The 18,705-nt window shown below is 38.0% G+C and overlaps 1 protein-coding gene across 6 annotated transcripts in view; it reads left to right on the forward strand.

The window, feature by feature from the left end:
- Positions 1–18,705, forward strand: part of LOC128694432 (serpin B6) — a 139,972-nt gene that overhangs the window by 100,796 nt on the left and 20,471 nt on the right. For 4 of the 6 annotated variants that reach the window (XM_070097931.1, XM_070097930.1, XM_053784541.2 and 1 more), the window contains one exon: positions 5,870–6,103. The exons of 1 other annotated variant lie outside the window; for it this stretch is intronic. In XM_070097931.1, coding sequence (XP_069954032.1) covers positions 5,870–5,881 — 12 coding nt within the window. In that variant the 3' untranslated portion in view covers positions 5,882–6,103. Of the gene's footprint in view, positions 1–5,869; positions 6,104–13,505; positions 14,836–18,705 lie in introns of those variants that run through there. One more of the 6 variants, XM_053784540.2, reaches the window with a different exon arrangement.

Genomic DNA, 18,705 nt, shown 5'->3' on the forward strand with positions numbered 1-18,705 from the left:
AGTCTGTTTGATCTCCTTTATGGATCGGGGTGACCCTTGCTATTTTGAGAACTGTAGGGAAGGTAGAGGATTCTATGGATTTGTTAAAGAGTGTTGCAATGATTGGTGATAGCACTTGTGACACTTTTTTGTATATAAAGGGTGGTAAGGTATTTAAATCTCCTGTCTTTTTTTTAGTGTGTTGATAATAAGGGAGACTTCAGTAGGGTTAGTCGGAGCTAGGAACAGTGTGTTCGGGTAGTTGCCAGTGAGGTAGTCATTGAGTGGGGTATCTGAGCTTGGGATTTTATTGGCAAGGTTTTTTCCTATAGTGAAGAAATTATTGAGTCTGTTTGCTGTTTCAGTTGGTGGGAGTTGGGGTTCATCTGGTTTTGTTAATTCAATTTCGCTATTTCATGATATCTTTTTTGTTCCTAGAATTTCTGATAGGATTATCCAGGTCTTTTTTATGTCACCTCATAAGTTGGATAATCTGTTCTCATAATACAATTTTTTAGCCCTTCTTATCAGGCTGGTTAGGATTGACGAGTAACGTTTTGTTTGGTCTCTGGTTATGTGACCCATTCTGTACTGTTTTTCATATAGGTGCTTTGTATTTATGGATTTGAGGATGCTGGGTGTTAGCCAGGGACTGTTCAGTCTCTTAGCTGTCATCTGTTTAGTTTTTTTGGGGCAGTGCTTGTTATAGAGGTATTGGGTCTTTTTTAGAAAATTATTAATACATTTGTCAATATCTGTATAGATTTCTAGCTCAGTGTGCCAATCAATGTTTGTCACTGCTGCTGTGAAGTTATTAATGGCTGCCTCATTGTGAAGTCTGAAAGTGACTTTAGTATTGTCTTGAGGTGATTTGCCAAGATTTGTTATGAGGAAGGTAGGGTAGTGATCTGTGATTATGCCTGATTTTAAAGGGGATATGGTGTTGGTCCAGATGTGGTCTAGTAGGGAAACACTAGTCTCTGTAACTCTTGTAGGTTTTGTTACTGTTGGTAGCAACATGCAGTTACTCATAGTGTTTGTGAATTCAGTAACATGTGGGTCCTGGTCTTGCAGGAGATTTATATTGAAGTCACCTGAGAGTAGTAAGTGATCTTTGTTCATGCATGCATCAGTTATCATACTTCCTAGGTTTTCACTAAAATGGCTAATGTTAGACTGTGGTACTCTGTAGATGTTTATCACTGTGAGAGGTTTTTGTAGGTATTTGGATTTGAATTTAGCTATTATATATTTTCCATGTTCATCCCTTGTGCAAATATTAGTGATACATTCTAGTTGGTCTGAGTAGTATATAGCTGTGCCACCCCCTTGTTGATCTGGCCTACAGTTGTGTATGGCTGTGTAACCAGGAATGGCATAGACATCTGTAGTATCAGGCTTTAGCCAGGCTTCGGTGAGAGTAATGATGGATATATTGGCATGCAGGGAATTTAGTAATGCTATGAGATCATCATAATGTTTACTTAAAGATCTGACATTGTAGTTAAAGACAGTTATGTTGTTGTTGGCTCTGAGAAGTGCCTTTGATTGTTCTGCTGTGTAGTAATTACAGTTACTGTTTGATTCATTTAAGTCATTCAATAAGAGGTTGGTATCAGGATTAATGCTTGTTATCATAAGATTTATAGTAAATCTATAGTTAGAATTAAGTTAAGACAAAGTAAATATTCTAAAGCTATAAAATAGAACCTGAATTATTTTAACAAATGTAAAAATTTGAGCTAAGGTAGTTCTTTAAAGCTAAAATAAAGGAGACAATATAAAAGGGGGCTTGGACTTCCAGCAGGCATGCGTGAGCGTGTTTGATAGGAGTGAATGGAGACAAATGGTTTTTAATACTTGACGTGCTGTTGGAGTGTGAGCAAAGTAACATTTATGAAGGGGTTCAGGGAAACCGGCAGGCCGGACTTGAGTCTTGGAGATGGGAAGTACAGTGCCTGCACTCTGAAGGAGGGGTGTTAATGTTGCAGTTTAAAAACTGTAGTGTAAAGCACCCTTCTGGCAAGACAGTGATGGAGTGAATGATGGTGAAAGTTTTTCTTTTTCGGGCCACCCTGCCTTGGTGGGAATCGGCCAGTGTGATAATAAAAAAAAAATAAAATAATACAGTGGACCCCCGGTTAACGATATTTTTTCACTCCAGAAGTATGTTCAGGTGCCAGTACTGACCGAATTTGTTCCCATAAGGAATATTGTGAAGTAGATTAGTCCATTTCAGACCCCCAAACATACACGTACAAACGCACTTGCATAAATACACTTACATAATTGGTCGCATTCGGAGGTAATCGTTATGCGGGGGGTCCACTGTAATATAAAAGGGACTAAAAAAATTTGTGGTGAACAAATAAAGTGGTAATCAAATAAATGAGCTTGGGAATATAATGGCAAAATAGTGAACTTATTAAACTTTAGCACCTGAGAATAGCACCTTGATTATTTTACTGACCCATGCTCCGCATGGGTCAGTAGGCCTTTTGCAGTGTTCCTTCTTTCTTATGTTCTTAAGGTTGTTATTTAAAGCTAAAATAAAGGAGAAAATATATAAGGGAATAAATTAAATAATGGTAAACAAAGTTAAAATGGCAGATAGTTACTATGATATGATATTGATTTGGGAGTAAGATCTGATTTGTTATATACAGTAAGTTGAGCAAATTATTGTAATATAAAAAGTAAAAAATATGTAATTGAAAATACACTAATTGCACACACAATATAATCACTAAGATATGAAAATAATCTGAGAGTAGGATTTGCCTTATAGCATAAAGTTTGAGCAATTAATATCACTATAGGAAGATTATTTGAGGTAGTTGATACTAGCTAGTGTGGTAGGAACATACACTAGTTTGTTATTTGTAGTTTGGGAGAAAAGGGAAAATTAGGTATGATTATAAGAGAATTTTAACAGTGCTTAAGTAGGAAAGAAAAAGGTAATACAGATATTATTAAAGAGTAAGTATCCTATTAACAAATAATAAATTGTGAATTGGAAATCTGGGAAGTTAACACAAATTGGGTCACACAAAGAACTGTGTGGGACACCTGGGATAATGAGGTAGTAAATACTATCTAAGAGGTGATAGTACAGGGATTTGTTCAATAATAACATAGTAAGGATTTGGTCACTAATATCAGTCAGACTCTGTAATGTTTGCATCATGAAGGAAGTTTGCTAGTTCATTTTCATTTGTAATGTAGTACACATGACCTACATTTGTTTTTCTTACTAGAATTTGTCCATCCCGTACAAAGCACTGGTGAATTTTATCATTATTCTCACGTTTTAGCTTTCTCACTCTGTACAGGAGGTTCTGTCGTTTTCTTGTGAGACACTCATTTATGTATACATATGTATATCTTTTTTTGCTTTAATAGATGAAATTATTAGATCTTTTTTCCTGTCTTGTGTGTGAAATCTGACCATAACACTTTTTCTACTTTGGTTCCCTAGTAACCGCGATTCTTTTATTTCCGACACTGGTACATTAACATGTAGGTGGTCACGTATGATCTGGAGAGTTGTATCTTTGCAGTTGGAATGGTTTAATTCGCTGGGAAAGAGTGGAGTGTTAATTACTACTGCATCAGATAACTTGTCTTGCTCTGCCTTATCATCTTGGTTAGCAAAATAATTGTTCAATTGGGTATCCATGTTTATTTTCCAGTCCTTGACGGCATTATCAATCTTCATGTTTAGGGAAGTTATTTGATCTTTGTGGCTGGCTATGACTGATTGGAGGGTCTTGCCAAAATCAGTCATGCCAGCTGATATTAGCTGTTGTTCAAGGTTGTTGATCTTATTCTCAAGGTGAAGTAACTTAGCTTCATGGTTTGTTATTGTTGCACGGAGAGACGTATTTTCAGCACGAAGATTCAAGTTATCCGCCGTTAGGGTGGTGATGTAGTGCTTTAGAGTGTCAGGATCATTAGTCATACCTGGGAGCATATCAGCTGGGTTAAATCCTATGAAGGTAGTAGAGGTAGAGAGGGAGTCAGTCACGGTTGGTGTTGTTGTTGTAGCGTCGCCTGGGTTGGTGGGTGAGGGTGAGTCGGCCATGTTTGTTGTTGATGCGTTGCTCTGGGTTGTAAGGGGGTGGATGATGCACCGGCGTCCTGCTGGGTCGTCTTATGGAATAGTCGATTTCTAGGTGCTGCCTTGCTGTTCTTAGTGCTGTTTCTTCTATTAGTTGGTCTCATAGTAGTACAGGAGTTGCTGTGGTAAGATGAAAAAACTAAGATAGGAGCTTGGAGTAGGTAGTCGTCTGGCAGCAGGGTTGTGCTTGGAGTTTGTGGGGCAGTCTTCGCTTCACTCTGTAATTTTTCGGTTTGTAGGTATCACTGTTGATTATCTTGGGTCATGCTGGGTTCTACGTACATTAGTGCAGTTATGATTGCAATTAGGCCATCATTGAAGCGTTGGTGGGCTCTGACAGAGCTTGCTGCCTCTGCTGCCGCTGCTGCTGACTGAGTTTATTCTTCCTCCATAAGCCATGCGTGTTGCAAGAGGTGACTAAAATGCTGGGAGCAAGGGGCTAGTAACCCCCTTCTCCTGTATAAATTACTAAATTTGAAAAGAGAAACTTTTCTTTTTCTTTTTGGGCCACCCTGCCTCAGTGGGATACAGCCGGTTTTTTGAAAGAAGAAAGAAAAAGTAAGCCATGGAGATATTAGCGTCATATTGAAGCATAATAAACTCGTCTCCCTCTTGCCTCCTGCTTGTCTTCCATACACCAACAAGTCAATAAAGGTAAGTGTGATGATAAATGTTCATTTATCCATTTTATAAGTGCTTTATACTTATTTGTCATTGTTTTCTGTGTATATATCTATATTTAATCTTTAAAAAAAAAAATTTTTTTTAATACTTTTGGCTGTCTGAAAAGGATTGGATTTCCATTATTTCTTATGGGGAAAATTAATTTGGCTAAAGGCAAGCTCTCTGAAATGGATTAATGCCTTTACCCAAGGGTCCACTGTACCTTGGAGTTGAAGAGTTGGTGGTGTGGGAGGAGGGGGAGGTGGGTTACTGATTGGAAGGATAAGCTCCTTCCTACCGCTGCCTCTTAAAAAAAATGCCCGGAGTTGTTTGTTTCTATTACTATGTCTTCTGAGGCTTTTAAATTATTATTATAATCATAACCAAGTGCTAAACCCATCTGAGGCTTCTAAGATTAAACATTATTTTCAAAAACACAGAGAGTGAGTTCAGTTTTTTTTGCAGTGTTTGAGTTTTTTCTTATGATTTTTTTCACACTTTTGCAATGAGCAAACTACTCAATTTCTGTAGCTGTTACCCTACTGTCATCTTCCTACCAACTCTCCTCAAATTCCTGGAGCTTCTGTGTTGCCTTGAATTAGCTCCTACACATTCTCTTCAACCTTCAGCCCCACTGCCTCACCAAGAGCAACAATCTACTGGTTTACATCCTTCTCAGCCTTAAATCCTTCAGTCATAGGTGATTGAAGGTCACACTGAGACATAAAGTGGAAACTTCATTACAGGAATTCATTACAAACTTCACACAATCTAGAATGTTAAATATAGTATTCCAGAACTCCTTGAGGCAGATGGCTTCATCTCCTGAAGTCTCTGCAAAGCATTTTGGTGTATATCTTGAAATTCACAATCACTTGCTGGTCCATAGACTGCAACAGATTGATGTTTGTGTATGTGCATCGTATCTCAAATTTTTCATTGCAGCTAATTTTTTTATCACAATTCAAGACACTCATAAGTCAAGGGACCACTGAAATTATAATTTATTATGTATTTTATTTCCCCAGGTATTACATGACCCCCATGGGTTAAGAACTTCCCTCATGAATGTAATAATAATTGTAATATATTTTTATCTCTTCATAGGTATGGTTATGATGCTTACGTGCACCCCACTGAATCCTCGGTTTGTTGCTGACCATCCATTCCTGTTCTTTATTAGAGACCAAAAAACAGGATTTGCTTTATTTGCTGGTAGATTTGTTATGCCATAATCTACCTCTGCTTAAGATGAAGATTCATTGTTCACATTGTATTTTGTTACAGTTACTTTCAATATAACATTGTAATGGCAGAATGAAATACATATCTTTAATTAAATGTGCATTTATACCATACAGTATTATTACAGTCAAAACAAAGTGCTATACCCACATGGGTCATACAGTGCTGCAGAGCAGGATGTGAAGATGAAATATGAAAAGATCACAAACCAGTGAGGGGTTAGGAGTGTGCAAGAGGTAATCAGTAAGGCCACTGGGGAGTGTTAAAGGGAAAATATAATTAAAGTTGGTGTAATAAAGCAGTTGCTGACAAAGTCAAAGAGGGAGGCTGTGTCAAAGGTGGGGTTGTTGGCAAGGTGATCAGATAAGTAAATGCATTAGAGAGGTGATGATGCTGGAGGTAAATTCTGCATGTCTGCTGGTAAACAGGACAGTCTAATAGTAGATGGTGAACTGACAATGGAACTTGACAATTCTCACAGTGGTGCTGGGCACTTCTCCATGAAATAGCCATGAGTAAGAAGTGCATGTCCAATACAAAGGTGCGAGTGTGTAGTCTCCCAAACATGACAGTGATGATAAGACTACCACCAAAAACCCAAACAAGGTTTGACAGAATATAATTTATGTATCAACTCAGACCACTATTGTTGCCAACAGTTGCAAAGTTGTCTAGAGATTACTGCCAAAATAGTCTGAGAATGGAATACTCATATAGTGGACCCTAGTTATCGGCTGTAATCCATTCCAGAAGGTTGGCCTAAATCTGAAAAGGCCAAAAACCAAAGTAATATTTCCCATAAGAATTAATGTAAATACAATTAATCCATTCCAGACACCCAAAAATCTTTCTTTCAACAAACTGGCTGTATCCCACCGAGGCAGGGTGGCCCAAAAAGAAAAACAAAAGTTTCTCTTTTTAAATTTAGTAATTTATACAGGAGAAGGGGTTACTAGCCCCTTGCTCCTGGCATTTTAGTCGCCTCTTACAACACACATAGCTTACGGAGGAAGAATTCTGTTCCACTTCCCCATGGAGGTAAGAGGAAACAAACAAGAACATGAACTAGAAAGAAAATAGAAGAAAACCAAGAGGGATGTGTATATATATGCTTGTACATGTTAAATGTTGATGAAGATAGGGAAGCTGTGATTTCGTGTATAGGGCAAGGAGGAATAACATCTTGTAGGAGTGAGGAAGAGCCAGTTGTGAGTGTGGGGGAAGTTCGTGAGGCAGTAGGTAAAATGAAATGGGGGTAAGGCAGCCGGGATTGATGGGGTAAAGATAGAAATGTTAAAAGCAGGTGGGGATATAGTTTTGGAGTGGTTGGTGCAATTATTTAATAAATGTATGGAAGAGGGTAAGGTACCGAGGAATTGGCAGAGAGCATCCATAGTTCCTTTGTATAAAGGCAAAGGGGACAAAAGAGAGTGCAAAAATTATAGGGGAATAAGTCTGTTGAGTATACCTGGTAAAGTGTATGGTAGAGTTATTATTGAAAGAATTAAGAGTAAGACGGAGAATAGGATAGCAGATGAACAAGGAGGCTTTAGGAAAGGTAGGGGGTGTGTGGACCAGGTGTTTACAGTGAAACATGTAAGTGAACAGTATTTAGATAAGGCTAAAGAGATCTTTGTGGCATTTATTTGGAAAAGGCATATGACAGGGTGGATAGGGGGGCAATGTGGCAGATGTTGCAGGTGTATGGTGTAGGAGGTAGGTTACTGAAAGCAGTGAAGAGTTTTTATGAGGATAGTGAGGCTCAAGTTAGAGTATGTAGGAAAGAGGGAAATTATTTCCCAGTAAAAGTAGGCCTTAGACAAGGATGTGTGATGTCACCGTGGTTGTTTAATGTATTTATAGATGGGGTTGTAAGAGAAGTAAATGCGAGGGTCTTGGCAAGAGGCGTGGAGTTAAAAGATAAAGAATCACACATAAAGTGGGAGTTGTCACAGTTGCTCTTTGCTGATGACACCATGCTCTTGGGAGATTCTGAAGAGAAGTTGCAGAGATTGGTGGATGAATTTGGTAGGGTGTGCAAAAGAAGAAAATTAAAAGTGAATACAGGAAAGAGTAAGGTCATGAGGATAACAAAAAGATTAGGAGATGAAAGATTGGATATCAGATTGGAGGGAGAGAGTATGGAGGAGGTGAATGTATTCAGATATTTGGGAGTGGACGTGTCAGCGGATGGGTCTATGAAAGATGAGGTGAATCATAGAATTGATGAGGGGAAAAGGGTGAGTGGTGCACTTAGGAGTCTGTGGAGACAAAGAACTTTGTCCTTGGAGGCAAAGAGGGGAATGTATGAGAGTATAGTTTTACCAACGCTCTTATATGGGTGTGAAGCATGGGTGATGAATGTTGCAGCGAGGAGAAGGCTGGAGGCAGTGGAGATGTCATGTCTGAGGGCAGTGTGTGGTGTGAATATAATGCAGAGAATTCGTAGTTTGGAAGTTAGGAGGAGGTGCGGGATTACCAAAACTGTTGTCCAGAGGGCTGAGGAAGGGTTGTTGAGGTGGTTCGGACATGTAGAGAGAATGTCTGTAGTGGAAGGAAGGCGGGGTAGGGGTCGGCCTAGGAAAGGTTGGAGGGAGGGGGTAAAGGAGGTTTTGTGTGCGAGGGGCTTGGACTTCCAGCAGGCATGCGTGAGTGTGTTTGATAGGAGTGAATGGAGACAAATGGTTTTTAATACTTGACGTACTGTTGGAGTGTGAGCAAAGTAACATTTATGAAGGGGTTCAGGGAAACCAGCAGGCCGGACTTGAGTCCTGGAGATGGGAAGTACAGTGTCTGCACTCTGAAGGAGGGGTGTTAATGTTGCAGTTTAAAAACTGTAGTGTAAAGCACCCTTCTGGCAAGACAGTGATGGAGTGAATGATGGTGAAAGTTTTTCTTTTTCGGGCCACCCTGCCTTGGTGGGAATCGGCCAGTGTGTTAATAAAAAAAAATAATGTATGTGTAGTGTGACCTAAGTGTAAGTAGAAGTAGCAAGACGTACCTGAAACCTTGCATGTTTATGAGACAAAAAAATGGACACCAGCAATTCTACCATCATGTAAAACAATTACAGGCTTCCGTTTTACACTCACTTGGCAGGACGGTAGTACCTCCCTGGGCGGTTGCTGTCTACCAACCTACTACCTAGAACACCCAAAAATATTAACAAAAAATACATTTTTTAAAGACTACCAATAGTTTTACATACACAAAACAATGAGAAAGAAACATAAAGCACAAATTTTAATGATGAATGAACATTACATACCTTTATTGAAGACTCTTGTTGGCGTATTGAAGAAGGCGAGGAAGGGAGAGGGAGTTAGGAATCCCCCTCCATAAGGACTTCAGGTATCAAAACCCTCTCTATGGTTACTTCCCTTCTTTGTCATTTACTGCCACAGTACATTCATTACTTACCTTAAAATATTTGTAGTTTTAAGGTAGGGCGAGAGGTGAGTAGTATTTATTTGTAGGAAGTCAGTGTAGCAAGCGGTAGATGTAGGTGCACTATGTTGCCCCCCTGGGCTTCACTACACAGCTGTATTATTACATCGACATACCATGTTCACTGAGTTTAATTGTTTCTAACAACTACCTTTAGATGCCACCATCAATAGATGGAGAAGTAATGAATAATTCATGCCGAGAATTGTAAACAAATTCGTATGAAGGGCGGTGACTGGCCAGACACCAAATTCACAGTTTTCTCTAACGCTGAATCAGAGAAAACGTAATTTTACCTTCCACCACCACCCCCCTCCTCCTCCTCCTCCTCCTCGATTCGCCGGCACTCACCACTCATTAGCATATAAACATTGCATGTTTATATGTTATGTTTATATGCTATGTTACGTGTTTCTTATATAATTTTGAGGAAAATATACTATGTGGATTAATGAAAATGTCTATATTAACCTAAAATAAGACATTTAGTGTGCCCAAGAATAATTATTATTAATATGCATCGCATATAAATATTGCATGTTCTTATATATATATGATGTAACGTGTTTCTTATACAGTGGAACCCCAAGTTTCAGCCATATTCCGTTCCAGGAGCTAGGCCTAAAGTTGAAACGATCTAAAGTCGAAACATTATTTCCCATAAGAAATAATGTAAAACTAATTAATTCAATCCACCCAAAAATATTCATTTTTTTTTAAAGAAATACTATAGTTTTACATACAAAAAAATGATAAATAAATATAAAGCACTAATTTTAATGGATAAATGAACATTTAAATCAGTTTTACCTTTACTGAAGACTCTTGTTGGCGTATGAGAGAGGCAGGAGAGTTTGTGTGGAGGCAGGACAAGATAGTCCTTCAATATGACACTAATATCAACTCTACAGCTTATTTGTCTAGCTAAATTCATCTAATATGGCATAATAAACAATATTAATAACATAGAAACATGATATATGCTCTAGAACGAATAAAATATGTCATATGGATCTCTCCCTAACCGACGAGTGTTGCTGTGTTATTTGTTGTTGGGTGTATAAGGGCTACTGAAACATAAGCCTTTCATAGTGGTGGTGATGGCGGCAGCAGAGAAGGCGCTCTTGCCAGTCGCCCTGTATAACTACAACAACATTGAAGGAGTCAGTTTCGTGCCATCCTTTTCCTATTGATTAATCGCTTTACTTGCTACACTGTTAATGCTACACTTTATCTCTGGCTGACGCTGCAGCCTTTATCGACTTGTATTGCTTTAGTATCATACATATTGTAGAATCACTGAAGAAGGCACATTCTCCCCTCTCTCTTCCTCCTCCACTTTGGTACTCTGCTACAATTTCTTTCTTCAATTATTTCATAGTCACATTCAATAAGCAAGCACTAAACACAATGAATTTATTGTGAAATGTTTGGATGAGCACACAGGGTAATGTTCATTCAAGAATAAACAAAGCTAGACTGGCTCGTGACGCCTGCGCGGGCAAGTGGACACCTGCCCCGCGCAGGCGTCATGGTATGCCGGCCGAAACCCGGGGCAATGGCTGAAATGCGGGACAAAATTTGGCCGAAAAAAGCGGTCGAAACCCGAAGTGGATGATTCTCAGGGAGGCTGAAACCTGGGGTTTCAATTTTGAAGAAAATATCGTAGGTGGATTAATGAAAATGTCTATATTAACCTAAATTAATACATTTAATGTGCCCAAGAGTGATTATTATTATGCATCCAATACGGCTGATTTTCGAGTTGCCTGCCGAAGTCCAGGATAGAATTTCGGCCAAAAAAGCGGCCGAAATTAAATTTGCCTGATATCCAGAATGGCCAGTATCTGAGGGTCCACTGTACAGTGAAACCCCGGGTTTCTGCTGCCCTGAGAATCGGCCACTTTGGGTTTCAACCGTATTTTTTTGGCTAGATTTTGTCCCGTGTTTCGACCATTATCCTGGGTTTCGGCTGGCATACCAGACCTGTCCGCCTCCCCACGCCTGCCGGGAGGCATCGTAAGCCAGTCTAGCTTTGTTTATCCTTGAGTGAACATTACCCTGCATGCTTATCTGAACATTTCACAATAAATTCATTGTGTTTAGTGCTTGTTTATTGATTGTGACTGTGAAATAAGCCACCATGGGCCCAAAGAAACTTCATAGTGGCAGTGAGGCAGTGGTTGAGGCAGTGGTTGAGGCAGCAGTTGAGGCAGTGGTGGAGGCAGTGGTGGAGGCAGTGGTGGAGGCAGTGGTGGAGGCAATAATAAGTCCTCCCTACCTTCCAGATGCCAACAAGAGTCTTCAGTAAAGGTATGTAAAAGCTAATTTTAAATGTTTATTTAACCCTTTCAGGGTCCACAGGCCCTCTCAGAGACTTGTTCTCAGGGTCCCCCAAATTCTAAAAAAAAAAAAAAATTATTTTTTCTTGTGAAAAGATAGAGAATCTTTTCCCGATCATAATGACACCAAAAGTATGAAATTTGATGGAAAACTTACGGAATTATGCTCTAGTGAAGTTAGCGGTCTCGACGATGCTTTCGCATTGGCGATTTTGCCCACTTTGAACCCTATTTTTGGCCAATTCCAGTGTACTAGTCGACAGAAATCATAACTATTTTGCTAGAACTCCATTTTTTCTATCGAATGAGTACAAGAAACCACCCATTTACCAATTTCAACTATCCAATACAGTGGTCAGAATTTAGCAATTTTGCCAATTTCCCACAAATTTCAAAAGATGCCAATTTCCAAATAGGGTCCAGAATAAACAAGAAAGACATTCCTGGCACTAAAATAACATTTTCTCTGTTCATTAGTCACTTCCCCATGTCTCTCTTACATTCTTTTACTTTCCACTTTGAATTTTTATTCTCAAAAAAATAGAAGATTTACTGTTATGCAGACTACTGCATTAGTATAGAAATGGTATAAATAATATCGGCGCACTTGTGAAAGAATATTAGACTCACCAGTTGACGTGTATTGGACGCTTAGCATGATTTGTTTACTTTTGAACTTTGGTAAAAATCAAAGATTTCTGCAACTTTGAGCTCAATTTCAAAGTACTTTTCATTGTAAAACCAGTCAAAATCATCTCAATTTCTGTAATATGTCTTCCATTCTATAAAATGAGACCAGGAAAACTAGAATACAACAATAAATACCATACAAAAATACAGTGCAAAATCGTCGTTTTAATCCAAAAACACGGTCAAAGTTTTTTTTTCTCATTACGCACTGTGTGCTGCAGGATTTTTTTTTTATATTGCGCACACTGACCATATAGGCCCATTCTTTCATATGTAGGCCTACCAGCTTTCACTAGATTTGAGGACGCTAGAATTTAGGCGTACTAGTATGTCAAAAACCCTGGTGCGTAAGCCGTACTAGTACGTCCGAAACCCTGAAAGGGTTAAATGTTTATTTATGTATTGTATTACTCATTTAATACTATATGTAGGTTTTAAGTACTATATGTATGTTAAACTATAGTTTTTCTTTAAAAAATGTATTTTTTGTGAATATTTTTTGTGGGTCTGGAACGGATTAATTGTATTTACATTACTTCTTATGGGAAATATTGCTTCACTTTTTGGCCGTTTCGAGTTTAGGCCTAGCTCCTGGAACGGATTACGGTCGAAACTTGGGGTTCCACTGTATATGAAATGAGGTCATTGAAGACTGACTGCACAGTAGAGTCTGTCTGCTTGTTGCCCTGAACATCCACATGTCCAGAGACCCAACAGAAAATGATGTCTTCATTTTCACCAAAAGTGTGGTGCAGCCAAAGTTGTATATGGAAAACGAGGAGAATCAAATTTTTGGATAGCCAGTAAAGCACTAAAGGAGTCAAACTACTATAAATGTTGAGGTAGGCAGGGATGCAGTATGTATAACAGCCATGAGAATTGCATATAGCTCCTTCATGCTAATGAGGGGCTCATGATCTAGAGAATTTGACCTATGCTCCCCTTTCCTGGATCGAATCTGAATGAACTTCCCCAAGAATCTAATACGTAATTGTAAATGCATTTTTATCTCCTTATAGGTATGTGGGGGATAATGTGTGCTCAGCTGAATCCTGAGTTTGTTGCTGACCATCCATTCCTGTTCTTTATTAGAGACCGAAGAACAGGATTAGCTTTATATGCTGGTAGATTTGTTATGCCATAATCCACCTCTGCTTAAGATGAAGGTTTATTGTTCGCACTGTATTTTGTTACATTTAGCTCTCCTGGCACTGTACCATTCACTCATATACCCTTATCTTACATATGGAATTTGTGCATGGGAATCAACAACATCCAATCACCTAAAACCCCTAATAACCTAGCAAAATGCAGCAGTAAGAATGATAACAAATTCCCACTCTTGCCAGCATACTCCACCAATTTTCAAAAGTCTGAATCTGCTCACCATTAAGAACATCCATACTTATTCATGTGCCTACTACATACACAGAACAATACATGCAAATATAAACCCTCCACTCAAACTTCTCCTCACCAACCTAAACAGGACACATGACCACAACACAAGACACAGATCTCTTTTTGATATACCTTGTGTCCATATCACACTGTGTAAAAACTCTATGCACATAAAGAGCCCCAAAATATGGAATTCATTACCAGAAGATATTAAAGTAACCCAGTCTGAAAATCAATTTTAGACTCTTCTCAAAAGCCACTTAATCACCCTAGACTAAATGCTAAATACTCAGTACACGCATACTCACTTATGTACTCCCACATCATAACTTCAACAATTACTTTGAGCCTTTTATCCATTGTTGACAGGAATATAATTGAATCATTGTTTTCACAAAAAGCATTTTCAAATATATGAATATATCTTTTGTCTTATACAGTACAAATTTTGATTCATTTATAATTAATAATCTAGTGTACAACTATGAAATAATTACTATCCTACTATACAACTATGATACAATCCTTAGTGTTAAGTAGTCTGTAAGTCAATAATGTTAAGTTGGCCCATAATGCCTAGGCATAATAGAGGCTCTCTCTGCATTGCAACCCACTATTGTAAATACAAAATCTCAATGTACTGTTTGCAAAGACATAAATAAATATAATGTAATACCAGAATGTGATATGTATATACATCTTGAATTAAACATTTTCATATATACTATACAGTATTTGGAATATTTGGGGTATTGGCAGTATCTGAGTGTCTCTGCAAAGATAGTGATTATGTATAAGTGGTGGTGAAAGTGTTGAATGATAAAAGTTTTTTCTTCTTTTTAGGTTTTTTTCTTTCTTTTTGGGTCACCCTCCCTTGGTAAGAAACGACCGGCATGTTAAAAAAAAAAAAAATAAAGTATGCTCTTACAATAAATATACTGATAGTCACAGTGGTTTATTTAAGAAATCTTTCCATTTATTTCAAGGTATAATACTGTCCAATAAAAAAGCTATTTGAATTTAGTTATTAACAAGATTGTTTTGTAAAATAGGTTTAATTTTAGCAGTGCATTGGGATCAACAGAATTAAATCACCTAAGACCACTAATAACCCAGCAAAAGGCTGCAGTCAGAATGAAAATAAATTCCCACTCCAGACAGCATACTCCACCAATATTCAAAAGTCTAAAACTACTCGCTGTAAAGAACATCCATACCTATTCTTGTGCCTACTACATACATTACACTCAAACATAAACCCTCCACTCAAACTTCTCACTAACCTTAACAGGACACACGACCATAACATAAGACACATCACTTTTTGATGTACAGTAGGACCTCACTTATACGACAGGTTAGATTCCAGGCTACCGCCATGAAGTGGATCACCTTTTTTTTCCACTTATAAATGCAAATAAAAACTAGATAACAAGTTTACACTAACATATATTAAGTTAGCAGTAGAACTAGGCATTAAAAACAATAAAAAAGTAAAATACACATATAGTACACTAATTACTTACCTTAAAATATTTGTAGTCTTAATCTAGGTGAGATGAGTAGTATTTATTGTAAGAAATCAAGTGGGGTATTTATGGTAGCCAGCCAGGCTACCATACCAGGCCAACCCACCCACACACAATATTCTATGACATTTAAGTGTCCCAGAGCGATGAAATGCATATACAGTTCACTCATTGCTTACCTTAAAATATTTTTAGTCTTAATGTAGGGTCAGAGGTGAGTAAATGAGATAAAATGAGTAAATGAGAGAGAGAATGAATACATGAGAAAGGACACTCGCGGAGTTATGTAAACAAACCAAGCGAATGCCAGTTTTGTAAACAAACCAAGCAAACACGTCTGGTTTGTGTACAAGTTACATTGTGTACAAGTTGTCTCTATGTTGATACGGTAGAATAAATAAAAAGGAACACTCCCATTCTCATGTAACACCATTTTTTAGAAGAAATAACTGCAGTTACCCCCAGTAACACATTTTCTCTTATGTTGGACTAGAGAAAACGTTATTCCTGCCTTCACTTGTACAAGTTGTCTGGCTACCACATCTCATATTTATGTTTATTTATTCTACTGTGGGGTGTATTTATCATCTTTATATGTTATGTATCGTGTTTATTATATAATTTTGAAAAAATATCATAGATGGATTAATGAAAATGTGTATATTAACGTAATATACGACATTTAATGAGACTTTGTGATTATTATCATTATTATTATCACTACTAATATGGCGTCTTGAGACATAAGACACTCTTACTGATTTTAATGTGTACCTGCATGCCAGCACAGTGTGTAAGTTTATTTAGGTACAGGTATACATAAGTATAATTATCAGAGTACGTATATATAAAATATGAAATAACTTTTAAAAACACTTGAAATTTTGGAGTTTCCAAGCATAATGGAGAGACGTGGTGCTTACTGAGTTCACAGAGAATGTAAACAAGTTGGGTGGGGGTCGATGACCGTATTAGAAAGTCAAGTGGGGGGGAGCTGTATAGCAAGTTTTGGTCATAATTTGAAATGTCTGTACATGTATTAGCAGAATGCCGTAAAGCGAAACGCCATAAAGCTGGGCCCTACTGTACCCTTTGTCCATATCACAGTGTGTAAGAACTCGATGCACATAAAAGGCCCCAAAATTTGGAATGCATTACTAGTAAATACTAAAGTAACCCAGTCTGAACATCAATTTAAGACTCTTCTCAAAAACCACCTACTTACCGTAAACTAAATACTCAATACTTAACTGTACCGAAAAATCTCCCAATTACCTAAATCTAAACACTTCAAAATTAGATACCCAAAGTGCTACATTACTTAATACTACATTGTAGTATAAATACCTGCCCAAAACAATACTGCCTTACACCAAATTGAAGCATTCTCATACTGTAAACTACTTTCAACAATGCCCAATGTTATTTTCCCATAATATAACTTAAATATATACTATTGATATACACAACCTACAAAGTACTTTCAACTTGTTCCAGTGTAATATTCCCAGATTGTAATTTGAGTAAACTTACTGTCTAATATAAATAAAAACAGATGTACAACTTAAAAAAAAATTATGATCAATTTCTCTAGTATTAAGAAGTCTGTAAGCCATTAAATTTAGCCTGCCCATAATGCCATGGCATGATAGTGGCTCTCTCTGCACTGCAACTTATTATTGTAATTACATAATTTCAATGTAAACTTGCAAGGAAATAATTTGTAATTTGTTTGTTGTCACTAATAACTTAGCCCACTTGATTATCAGAAATATCTATTATTATTATAATCAAAACTAAGCACTAAACCACCAGGGTCATACAGTGGTGCCAGAAATATCTAAAATTCACACATATGAAAAACTGACTTAACATTTGCTAAATCAGTCTAATTATACTACTTTCAGTTAGGTGAAATGCTTCATTTTTTTATTACATTGCCTGGCCATGGACTGGGTCGTAGGGGCATTGACCCCCCACAACACCCTCCAGGTATTGACCACAAAAGTCAGAAAACCCAGAGAAGAAAACATTAATTACTCATTAGTTATCTTGCCACAAGTGGACAAACATCAAAATTCAAATAACCAGAAAATATGAGGCTTGTGGATGCATTTGCTAGGGTATTTAAAAGAAGGAAATTAAAAGTGAATAGTATAGGAAAGAGTTAGGTGATGAGGATAACAAAAAAGTTAAGTAAAGAAAGAGTGGATATCAGATTGGAGGTAGAGAGAGAGAGCATGGAGGAGGTGAATGTATTCAGATATTTGGGAGTGGACACGTCAGCAGATGGGTCTATGAAAGATGAGGTGAATCACAGAATTGACGAGGGAAAAAAGGTGAGTGGTGCACTGAGGAGTCTGTGGAGACAAAGAACTTTATCCATGGAAGCAAAGAGGGGAATGTATGAGAGTATAGTTATACCAGTGCTTTCATATGGGTGTGAAGCATGGGTGGTGAATGTTGCAACAAGGAGAAGGCTGGAGGCATGGAGATGTCATGTCTGAGGGTAATGTGTAGTGTGAATATAATGCAGAGAATTAGCAGTTTGGAGATTAGGAGGAGGTGCGGAATTACCAAAACTATTATCCAGAGGGCTGAAGAGGGGTCATTGAGGTGGTGCGGACGTGTAGAGAGGATGGAACAAAATAGAATGACTTTGACAGTGTATAAATCTGAAGTGGAGGGAAGGCGGGGTAGGGGTCGGCCTAGGTGAGGCTTTGTGTGTGAGGGGCTTGGACCTCAAGCAAGCATGCGTGAGCATGATAGGAGCGAATGGAGACAAATGGTTTTTAGGACTTGATGTGCTGTTGGAGTGTGAGCAAAGTAACATTTATGAAAGGATTCAGGGAAACTGGCAGGCTGGACTTGAGTCTTGGAGATGGGAAGTACAGTGACTGGACTCTGAAGGAGGGGTGTTAGTGTCGCAGTTTTACAACTGTAGTGTAAGCATGCCTCTAGCACGACAGTGATGGGAAACAGTGGCAGGAAACAGCCAATGTGTTAATAAAAGAAAAAATGAGAGAATGCTGCAGTTCAGAATGCAGATACTGTACATACTAACCCATCCACCCTCTAAAGGTATGCATTCTCTATACTCCTTTACCTACAGTCTTTTATTGCCTAGATTTTTCTCACCACCATGCTATTTTGTATATTCACTTCCACACAAAAAGTACATTATGTAGATTGAACTATACATGTAGGAAAAAATAAAAGTTACAATTTTGCTTACCTTTAATTTACAGTGGACCCCCGGTTAACGATATTTTTTCAATCCAGAAGTATG

This window comes from Cherax quadricarinatus, chromosome 60, assembly GCF_038502225.1.
Source record: "Cherax quadricarinatus isolate ZL_2023a chromosome 60, ASM3850222v1, whole genome shotgun sequence".
NCBI classification, from domain to species: Eukaryota; Metazoa; Arthropoda; class Malacostraca; order Decapoda; family Parastacidae; genus Cherax; species Cherax quadricarinatus.